Here is a 12,220-nt window from a genome sequence, read left to right as displayed (position 1 = left end):
ATTCGATTTTGAGGAGAAATATCCTTCACAAATGAAAGAGAAATTAAGTCATTATAAAAGGAAAGAAAAAAATAATAATTTACTGCCCACAGACCTATTCTGAAAGAATAGCTAAGCGAAAGTTTTCTAATTAGAAAGGGAATTATAAAAAGAAAAAATGTGGGTACACCAGTAAGGAAGACATGATAAGCAAAAATAGAGAAAACAAACAAACATGAAGAGACATTAGAGAAGATGTATATATGACTAAAAAGCACATAAAAAGATATTCAACATCATTAGCTCTCATCAAAATGCCTATTTAGAAACCACAATGATGTATCATTGTATACACTCAGAACAGCAAAAATTACATCAGTGACCATACCAAAAAATGCTGGAAGGATTCAAAGAAACTAGCTCAGATCACTTACTCTCTGCACATGGGAATATAAAATGGTACAGCCACTCTGGAACAGAATTTGTTGGTTTCTTAAAGAACTAAACATGAACTACCAGATGACCCAGCGATTGCACTCCTGGGACATTTATTCCAGAGAAATGAAAACTTATGTTCACATGAAATCCCGCACATCAATGTTTATAGCAGCTTATTCATAATAGCACAAAACTAAAACAAGGAAGATTTTTTATAAAAGAAAATATCCACTCTGTTTTAATTTTTATTTATTTATTTATTTTTATTTTTTAGTTGTAGACCCAATACCTTTATATGGTGCTGAGGATTGAACCCAATGCCTCACACATGCAAGGCAAATGCTCTACCAACTGAGCTACAACCCAGTAAAAAAAAAAAAAATGTTTTTTTAATGGGTGAATGGTTAAACTCTGGTATGTCCATGCCCTGAACCACAACTCAGTAATAATTAAAAATAACCTACTGATACATATGACAACCAGAGTCACCTCCGCATGATCATGCTAAGTGAAAAAAATCCCCAAATTATTTTCTGTATGATATCATTTATATAATACTCCTAAAGTAAAAAAAAATCATGGAATTGGAGTTTAGTGGTTTTCAGAGATGAAAGAGGGGGTGGCATAGAATGCAGACAAAAGTCAACTGAAGGATTCTCAAAAAAAAAAAAAAAAAAAGTTTTGGCCAGGTGCTATGGCAAGTATGTGTGGTCTTAGTAGCTCTGGAGGCTGAGGCAGGAGGATCACAGGTTCAAAGCCAGTCTCATCAATTTAGCAAGGCCCTATTTCCAAAAAAAAAAAAAAAAAAAAAGTGCTGGGGAACATGGCTTAGTGGTTAAGTGCCTGTGGGTTTAATCCTTGGTACCAAAAATAAAAATAAAAAAAAAAATGTCTTGATGGTCTTGTCTGTATTATTGCCAGTACCCTGGTCATGATTTATATTATAGTTATGCAAGATGTCACCAATAAGGGATACAAAATAAAGGGTGCAGGAAATCTCTTTTTATTATTCTTATAACTGCATGTTAATCTACAATTATTGAAAAGTAACAAGTATGATTTTTAAAAAATCAGAATAATAATTTTACCTCTCTGGTGTTATTTTCCTGTTGCTTCATCACCCTGCCTTTCTTTCTTTCTGAATTTTAGGCACATTGCTAGAAGATAAAGCTATGTAATTCTGCTTCCCAAGAACTGCAAGATGAGAACACAATTATGAACCAAGTTACCATTTTCTTATGATGATAATGATTTTCACTTTACTTTGGAGAGATTAATGAAGTTAGAATAGTCACTATAACATCCATATACTTTGTTAGGTCAGCATTCCCATATACATAAATACCACAGGCAGCATATATTCTCCAATGTTTAAGTCTTGATGATATAAAGAAGGAATTTTCCATCTTTATTACTTGAAATAATGAAAAGCTCACCCATTCTAGTTATGCTCCCATTAAATAGGCCTATAGCTAAACCAAATTTGAAAACAGATTCTAGATGCTAATCATCTATATATTTGCGCAATAGCTCAGAGCATACAAGTTCAAGAAAGACTGTGAATTTACTTCTTATTCTTATAATGCCCGTTTATTCAAATCTGTTTCTATATTGACTTTCCAATAGCATACTGCTGATGGTTTGTGACATATTTTTATAAATATAAGAACATATTTATTTTTTCACTTCCTTTAAATATTTGAATTATGAAACAAATTCTACCAGAAAATAGTGTATAAAATGTACATATGCAGTTCATACTAATCAAACACCACTACCTCTGTGAGAAATCCAGCTTTACCAGAAATTTAAAACTAGGGGCCATGAACCCCTCTCTGTTATAAGAGGTTATCTTACAGATAACCTCTATTCTGAATTTCATGTTTAATTACTCCATTGCTTTTATCTGTAGTTTTAACACCCACCATATGTTTTTTGGGTCTACCTGTTTAGGACGTTATGCAATTGAAATTGTGTTCTGAGGCATGTTGGTCTGAGGCATCCTTATTTCATTCAACAATATGTTTGTTAAATACCCATCCAACATGTTCTGATTTTTGTTATATAATATTCAATACATATATGTAGTGTAACCATTTAAAATACAAAAGCCAATAAGCTTTTGAGTAGTTTCCTTCAGTAAGGTTTTTGTTCTATCATTGTTCTGCAGATGGTTTTTAAAAGACTGTCTTCATTGACTATTCATTTTTTGAAATAGTTGATTACTTCCTCTTCCTGAAGGATGCTGTTCCCTTTGGGTTTCTGGGTTGTGGTACTTTCCTGCTCTTAATACTTCTCACTGGGAGTTCCTCTCTGATGTCAGTGTAGGTCTTCCTAGATGATGCCTGTTGGAGTCTAGCGAGACTCACTCTCCAGGCTACAGTATGCTGACCTATTTCTTTAAGTGCCACCTGAAAGCTGAGAACTCCCAAATTTTTATCAATTGTCTCCCCTTTTCCGGACTTACGTATCTGATTTTTCTTACTCGAAATCTTTGCTTCAGTGTCTGAGGCATCTCAGACTTAACATGCATGATAAGTAACTCTTGATATCTCCTTCAACAATATTTCCCCTAGCTTTCCATCATTCATCCAGTTACTTATTCATCAAAGCCAACTGCTAGACTTCATCCTCAATTTTCCTTTTCCTTTTACCCAGCATTGAATTCATCATAAAGTCCTCTTAACTCTATATTCAAAATACATTCCCAGTCTGGGTACTTCAAATCTTTCCACTTCTGGGACCCTAAATCAAGCTACCACTGTTTCTCACATGAAACTATTGCAAAAACTTGTCCTTTCTTCCTGCCTCTCTGCTTATTTCCTGTTAACAGACTAATAAAGATAACAGCCTGAACACTGATGAAAATATTGAATGAAGTGGGCCACTTTCTTGTATTTTCCATGTTTCCAACCATGTGCCCACCCCAAATGACCCCTTACACCTCTCATGTGAGCTTCCAGTCACACTGGCCTTCTGGTTTCTTCTCTTATATACTAAGATGGTTCTTACTTCAGGGACTTTGTGATTGCTCTTCTTCCTGCCTAGAATATTTCTCCTGAGATCTAGAATATTTCTGCTGAGATCATCATGTAACCTATTTCTTTACTTCACTGAGGTCTTTTTTTAATATCAGCTCAAGAGCTTTTATAACCAGCATTATCTAAAAATTGTGCCCTGACCTTTTCCCTTCCCTTACTTAGTCGATTTTTTTTTGTCATAAAACACCATGTATTAATAAATAATCAATTCCATAGCTCTTCTGTTTTCTGTAAGTCTTCGCTAGAATAATAGTTCCTATGAGTGACCTTCTCTTTAATTCTGCATCTATATTATGCAATCCTGGGCTATACTATGAGTTTCACAGTTGTTGGCTCAGTTGTAAATAAATGTGAATTCCTTTTGTTCTTCCTTGACTAAGTATTCATGCTTCACTTTCTGAATACTTTTTAATAACCAAACTGAAAATATGAGAGGTATATGCATTAAGGACCTTATAACACATTCCTGTATTTAAGTGTGAGCAAGAGACCAGTTTATTCTTCCTTCTTTCTGCCTCCTCCTTATCCTCCCTCCTTTACAACTACCTCCCCAACAAATTTCCAGGTAGGAATGAAATGTTAATATTTCTTTTGTTTCTTCATACTTATGTTCTCCGACATGTGTAAGCTAAAGCACAACTTTTAGTGTGTTCACCCTGGGAGACATTTATGAGGAAAAAGTGACATTTCTTTTCTAGTTCTCTTCTTTGATATGTTCACTCAAAAGAACCGTCTTTCCAAACTCCATTACTGTATTATGTATGTTTATCTCTACAAATTATTAATTAGATTAGAAAACATATAAAGCCGTATATTTTAGTGGCACTTTTGTTATTGCCCATCAGTTTATTTAACAAAAATAGAATTTTATTTTTACAAAATAAAATTTTGTTTATGGCATGTTCAGAGACATAGTTTCACTTATATGTTATTGTTTCCTTTGCAGGAGTTGAGGAGTGCTGAAACAATTGGTCGTACTCTTATATCTCCAGCTGTTTCTGGAAAGGATTTTATGAGAAATGAAGGCACATTGGTCTTTGAACCTGGCCAGAGCAACACCATGTTGGATGTCAACCTAACGCCAGAGATAGGGTCTTCAAGTCCATTTCCTAAACGCTTTCAGATTGTGCTTTTGGGCCCAAAAGGTGGAGCCAGAATTGATAAAGCATATGGTACTGCCAACATCACTCTTGTCTCTGATGCAGAGTCACAGGCGATTTGGGGCCTTGCCGATCAGCTGTACCAGCCCCTTGATGAAGACATTCTTAACAGAGTGCTCCACAACATTAACATGAATATAGCCACAGAGAACACTGACGAACAGCTCAGTGCTGTGGTGCATCTAATAGAAAAGGTAAGAAAACCTTGCAAATGGAAACACTTAGTTTAATAAAACTTGACAAATTAGAAAACCAACACAAAAGTCACATTCTATTATATCACATACATAGAATTGTGATAGCACTAAACTTCTAAATATAAGAGTAGAATTCATCATACCTGACACTGAACTTTGGTTTGGATATGAGGGATGCCTGTTTGACACCCTCAGTATTCAATTTGCATAATCTTGTTCAGCAGAAAAAATAGTTCAAAGTCTAAAAAGGCAGAACAGATGTTAGAAGCTGCAGGCTCTTTCTGATTCTCCAGAAACTGTTCACTTGTCTTTGGCATTTGATCCTCTATTGTTTTTGCAATCATAAAAAGAGGACTTGCACCAATTTGTAGTCCCACCAGCAATGTATGAGTGTGCCCTTTCCCCCACATCCTTGCCAACACTTATTTTTGTATGTATTCTTGGTAACTGCCATTCTGACTGGAGTGAGATGAAATCTGAGAGTAGTTTTGGTTTGCATTCCTCTAATTGCTAGAGATGTTGAACATTTTTTCATATGTTTGTTGATTAATTGTATATCCTCTTCTGAGAAGTTTCTCTTCAGTTCCTTAATCCATTTATTGATGGGGTTATTTGTTTTTTGGTGTTAAGGTTTTTGAGTGCTTTATATATCCTAGAGATTAGTGCTCTATCTGATGTGCTTGTGGTAAAGATTTGCTCCCATTGGAACCACCATTTGACCCAGCTATCCTCCTCCTCGATTTATACTCAAAGGACTTAAAAACAGCATTCTACAGGGACACAGTCATCTCAAGTTTTATAGCAGCACAATTCACAATAGTTAAATTGTGGAACCAACCCAGATGCCCTTCAGTAGATAAATGGATAGGGAAGCTTTGGTATATATTCATGATGGAACATTACTCAGCATTAAAAGAGAATAAAATCATGGCATTTGCAGGTAAATGGATGGAGCTGGAGAATATAATGTTAGGTGAAGCAAGCCAATCCCAAAAAACCAAAGGCTGAATGTTTTCTTTGATATGAAGAGGCTGACTCATAATGGTGATGGAGTAGAATATGAGAGGAATGGAGGAAATTTAGAAAGGGCAAACGGAAGGGATGGGGAGGGAGGGAATGGGGAGTAGGAATGAGTTAGACATCATTACCCTAAGTACATGTATGAAGACACAAATGGTGTGAAAATACTTTATGTACAATCAGTGACTTGAAAAATTGTGCTCTGTGAATTGCATTCTGCCATCATGTGTAACAAATTAGAATAAATAAATAATTTAATTCAAAAAAATAAAAAGAGTACTTGGAGTAGGTATTCATCCACACAGTGCTTTTAGTTTAAATGCCACGAAACAGGAACAATTATCCACTGCTTGTTCTCTGTTCCTCTTGGGCACTGGAAACTTTCCCAGAAAAGGAAAAGCTATGGGATGGCCAGATAACTTTAGGCATTCAATTTGGTTTGGACGTGGACCAACTAGGTTTTGTTTTAAACCCATTTATTTATTTACACTTCTGTAAATGATGGAGTTAAATGGAGATATGAGCCCAAGGACATACATGAAAATAGATAAATAAAAAGAGTTAGTACTAGAGGAAAACATGAGAATGTGTGTGTGGGATTCTTACCAAGATATTTCATAGTAACACATTTGCATATAAGTATACAAAGTTTTGATCACATATGTATGAATTTATTAATACTATATTTCTAACATAGCAACCTTTAAATATTTAAAATGTTTACAGCAGGGACTTAGAATATCATGTCTATTCTATTTCCCATGATATTTCTTAAAATATAAAGCTCAAAGTATAAAAAAGAAAATTGTTAGGTATATAGGTAAGAAGAAGAGGCCATACCAAGTAGCTTGTAAAGCAGAGAAGTGGTTGTTATTTCACACAGAGAACATTCTAGAAAATAGTGATCTTACTCCAGAAAATAATGTTACTTAATTTTTTAAAAATATTGTTTTTAGTTATACATGGACACAATCTCTTTATTTTGTTTTATTTATTATTTTTATGTGGTGCTGAGGATCGAATCCAGTGCCTCACATGTGTGAGGCATGTGCTGTGCCACTGAGCCATGACCCCAGCCCATGTTACTTAAATTTTCTAATGATGAAATGGCATGGGACATCAGCAAATTGATTTTGGCCAAGACAAGGGAAAGCATACATAAGAACAATTTAGGGTAGAGCAGAGAACTTCAGATCAAGTGTTTTGTAGAAGATATAAGAAAATTCTGCTGCCCCTTCTCCTCAGTAAGTTATATAAGATAGTTATATACCATTGATCAAGAATCAACACTGAGGGTTGGGGTTGTGGCTCAGAGGTAGAGCACTTGCTCAGCATGCATGAGGCACTGGGTTCGATATCAGCACCACATAAAATAAAATAAAGAGATTGTGTCCACCTATAACTAAAAAATAAATATTTTTTTTAAAAAGAATCAACACTGATTTAAGTGGTTATCAAATAATATATCTTGATTGTTTAGTTATGATTAGTTGTGTGCTTTACCAAAAGGAACTTTCTATTTCCTTTTAATATGGAAAAAACTGGGGTACCTCTGAAATTCTTGGGTTATAACCTTTAAACCTTGTTCTAGGTAAATACCTAATGTGTGTTGTGTTTAAGCAGAACAAATGGGTTTGGGAACATTTGTTCAAATACCACGTATGGCAGCAATGCTTATTTTAGCATTACTTACAGTAATAACAAAAATTGAAAAAAATAATTGCTATCGAGGGGGGCCTAGTTCAATAAATTCTGGTGTATTGATGAAATACAGCCATGAATGAACCACACAAAAACATTTTAGTCAATAATGGACCACATTATGGTGTTGCCATAAGATTATAAATTCCTATTAGTATTTTTACTGTAGCTTTTCTGTGTTTACATTTGTAAATACTACCATGTGTCACCTGTAGTATTAAGTACAGTAATATGCTGTACAGATTTGTAGCCTGGGAGCAGTAGGCTAAACCATGTATCCTGCATGTAGGTATTTGCTTACCAGGTAGTAAATACTCTATGATATTCACAAGGACAGAACTATCCACAATGCATTTCCCAGAACATATCTCCCTTGTCAAGTTATGCATGACTGTATGCCACAAAATAAATATTTCATTTTGAGACAGTTATATAATTATACTACAAGAATAATAAAACAAAGCACTGAAGATACAGATAATCACATATAGATAAGGTTATAAAACTTAACCAATAAAATTAAAGGATGCCCAGTTAAGTTTGAAATTCAGATAAACAACAACTAAATTTTGAGCATATATACATCATAAAATACTTACTTGACATACTTATTTAGCAACCAGTTATTCTGGGCTCATCTGAAATTCAAGGAGTCTTATACTTCATCCAGTAACCTTTCATATATATCATATTAAACTAATAGACACTAATAAACCTCAGCTTCAGAAGTTACAGCCTAAAACTGCCAGGGCTGAATAGAACTTGGTTACATAAAATCTTGTATTGCAGGTAAAACTGTTTCTAAGTTCTAAGTTTCTAAGTTCTTTGAAACAGAACCCGCCCTACATAATGTTTGTTTTATTTTCCATAATGTTTTTTTTACTAAAATCTCAATATCTTAGATAAGATCACACACTCTAGAAGTGTTGTTTATTCATGTTTGCATGATACAAATATTGTCCTAAAAAAAGCAATAGCTTTAAATGATTCATATGAAGACTTCTAGATAAAATCCAACAGTGGGGTTGGGCATATTTTTGCAATAACATGATATTCTGGCCTCTGATTTTCCCACGCATGATACAGTAAAAATAATTTTAAAAGCTGTCAGTTGCCTTAATAACACTATCAGTCTTTTAAAACCCTGCTGGATTTGATATTACAATTTTAATTTTACCAGATTTAGATTTCCTGGCAATTGGAGGTGAATAAAACATGAGTCAGGAGGTCTAATTTTGTGTTCTGGAAAACTTGAAAGAGCATATGAATAATTTGTTTTGTGGAAGTTTGTTAGACCATCTCCCATTTCCAATGGTTGCTTCTTTTATTTTTAACCCTGATAGGTTTTTAATTTTTTCCCATGGTTGTTTCAAGTCTTCTGCTTGTTTTTAAGTCAATTTCTATAATTTGGGTGTTTCTTTTGTAGCTGTTTATGTAAAATGTCCTTAAAAAACCAGAGTATTTATTTTTTATCACACACACTTTTAATATTATGCATTTGATGCCTAGATTATTTTGTACATATAATTTATAATAGTACTAACTGGCTTAGATTTCAATCTGTATTTTACTGACTGATTTTTGTATTTTATAATTGCAATAATTTTAACTAAGTTGTCTGTGACCTGAGTCAATCTGTGTTGTGTTTTTCGACAAGCCTGTGGGGGATTTGGGGAGTCAGTGCAGGTATCTGTCAGGAATACCTCCTGGGTTTGGCTAGTCACCAACCCTGTGCTCTGGCTGACTTAAGTTATTTTCTTTCTGAATAAGTTTCTTTCCCTGGAAACGAAACAAAGATCATACTAGGACTTTCCTCAGAGGATTCTTGTGAAGATTAGAGAAGTTAACATAAAGTTCTAAGAACTATGAAGTGCCCACAATAACCAAGCGTTATATAAATGGCCTTTTTGTTTTATTTTGTGCACTCTACTAAAAGGAATTGTTTCCCTTGAACATGGATAACAGTTTGAAAAACTCTAGAAATTTTGGATCATAACTTTTAGTTCTTAAAATTATGTACCTGTGTCTCTGTTGGCTTCTGGCATTTCATTTTCAGAAATGCCTCATGTCAGATTGAATTTTTGTTTCTCTGTTACTATGTTTTTTTCCTGTGATTTCTAATATGACTTTTTTTTAATATTTAAAAAAAATCACCCAGATATGTCTGGTGTTTTTTGTTTTCTTAATTTCCTCTGTTTGAAAGTAATCTCTGAACTTTTAGACAGGAGTGTCTCTTTAGCTTATTAAAGAACTGTGGTATTTTTTTTTCTTGTATCTGTTCTTTCGTATGCTTGTGTCTGAGGGATTTGTCCTACTTGTCTGTTACGTTTTCTTTGAGTTCTAGGAGAGTTTCTTGAGCTGATTTTCCATTAGTTATGACCAGTTTGTTTGTTTCAGTGTCCAATCAGCTGTTCTTTCATCTTCCTTTGTAATTTCCTCATTGTTAAATTGTTATTCTGTTCCTTTCATTGTATTTCCCCTGTGGATTATTGTGCATTCTGCCTTCCTATCTTTGAGGTGGCTACTATAAATTCAGATCTTGAGTTCTTCTTTGAGCTTAGAATGTTACTAAGTCACAAAAAAAAAAAAAAAAAAAAATATGGAGAACTTCCTCAGGAGCTCCTTTAGCAGGAGAAACAGATAAGTCATTTCAAGGCTAATATAAGTTTATGTGCAAGTTGCAAAGAGTGATAATGTATGTTGTCAGGAAGAGCATAATGTAGGATATAGAGAAAGTGATGACTTGGAGTTTAAAAAATTAATAGGAACTTATTAGATATATTAAAATAGAACAAAATAAGTCAGTGGCTTCACACCATTGCTTAGGTATTAGTTGAGATGTGGGCTACTTCATTCTGGCAAGGAAAAACCATGAAGATGATTTCCCCCCCTACTTTTCTTATTCCTCCAATAATGAATAATGTAGTCTTCCAAAGTAGGAAGGGTCATACTTTCTGAAAAAGACAAGGATGCCAGGTGGTTTTGAGTACTATTGGTTGAAAATAATTTCTTGATTTGATTATTAGAATTTAATGACATATGGTAGCTTCTGTTCATTGAAAAACAGACAAAAATAATCCTACTTCCATTATGAAAAAATATTCTCTAGGCATTTATTTCTTTATATGCTGGTCAAAAGAATGTATGTTCTTGAGGGTGGTGTAAAAATGGGTCTTGTTTTAATTCATCAGGCTAACTATTGTAGTTACGTGATCCAGGTGACCATTTGGGCTATTAAAGATTAAATAGAAAATATTTTAGCTATTGTGTCTTTTTTTAAAATTAAATGTTAATTTTGCATTTTAAAGCGCAAATGTATGTATTTGAAATACCAGTTTCTCTTAAATGCTTCATAGGTTCATGTTTGTAAACATTAACAACTGTTAATATTTTATGTAGTATGTAGATGACATGTAATTTAAGAAGTTTATTTTTGAAGTATATATTTTTATACTTGAATTTTTTCTAGATAACTGTTGAAGGAAAAAATCAAGTTTTCAGTATCAAAAGCAGAACTCTTTTCTATGAGATTCTTTGTGCTCTTGTTAATCCAAAGCGCAAGGACACAAGAGGATTCAGCCACTTTACAGCAGTGACTGAAGATTTTGCCTTTTCTCTGCTGACTGATGTTACCTGTGGCTCTCCTGGTGAAAAGTAAGTATCTTCTAATACATCAATAGTACCTTACATGCATTTCTTCACTGTTTACCAAGCAACATGCGATGCAAATTGACATTGACATGATGTAACTCAGAATTATTTGGCCAATGCATTGTACCTGTTTGGCAAATTAAGTGAATTGTTTGATAAAAACCTAACAGTTCCATGAAGAAAAATGAATGAGTACTGTTGGCGATATATTCTTATTATTTCAAAGTGTGTTTTAAAAGTTGTAAACAGCCATGTCTCCAACTTTTATGTATTCAATGAATAGAAGATACACTCTGAATAGGACCAAAAAGAGGGGAGCTGATTCTGAACTTTAGGGGTCTTTTTTATTAATTTCTTTATTAATTTTATTTTTGTGTGGTACTAAGGATTGAACCCAGTGCCTCACACATGAGAAGTGAGTGCTCTACCATTGAACTATATAGCCCCAGCCCTAGGAGTGTTTTGATGTGCTACTACTTGTGCTTCCAAAGACAGCTCTCATACTCTGTTGAACTTCGGGCTGGAGTGTCATGGCAAGAAGCTAGCCAGAGGAGAAGGAAAAAATAAAATACAGTGCATTTAGAGACCTAAAAAATGTTTTATTTTGTTTGACAACATAAAAGTGGCTAATAATAGAACATGTCTGGAAATTGGAATTGCAACTTGATTTTCACAGAGGAAATAGGATCTAGAATTATACTTCAGAGGGATAGTGACAAAAACAGCATGGCATTGGCACCAAAATAGGCATGAAGACCAATGGAATAGAGTAGAAGACATAGAGACAAATCAATGTAAATACAGTTTTCTGATACTAAGACAAAGGTGCCAAAATATATGTTGGAAAAAAGATAGCCCTTTTAACAAACAGTGATGGGCAAACTGGAAGTCCATATGTAGAAGAATGAAACTAGACTCCTACCTCTCACCCTGCACAAAAATCAACTCAAAGTATAACAAAGAACGAGGAATTAGACCAGAAACCCTGCACCTGCTAGAAGAAAATGTAGGCCCCATACTCCAGCACGTTGAC

The 12,220-nt window shown here is 34.1% G+C and overlaps 1 protein-coding gene across 1 annotated transcript in view; it reads left to right on the top strand.

The window, feature by feature from the left end:
- Adgrv1 (adhesion G protein-coupled receptor V1) overlaps positions 1-12,220 on the top strand; it is a 521,596-nt gene that overhangs the window by 192,432 nt on the left and 316,944 nt on the right. Inside the window, exons 77-78 of the mRNA XM_027927625.2 lie at positions 4,405-4,812; positions 11,006-11,190. Of these exons, the coding sequence (XP_027783426.2) occupies positions 4,405-4,812; positions 11,006-11,190 (593 nt within the window). The remainder of the gene's footprint in view (positions 1-4,404; positions 4,813-11,005; positions 11,191-12,220) is intronic.

Source organism: Marmota flaviventris, chromosome 5 (assembly GCF_047511675.1).
Source record: "Marmota flaviventris isolate mMarFla1 chromosome 5, mMarFla1.hap1, whole genome shotgun sequence".
NCBI classification, from domain to species: Eukaryota; Metazoa; Chordata; class Mammalia; order Rodentia; family Sciuridae; genus Marmota; species Marmota flaviventris.
The sequence above is the reverse complement of the archived record's forward strand: the minus strand, read 5'-3'. Positions and strand labels throughout refer to the sequence as shown.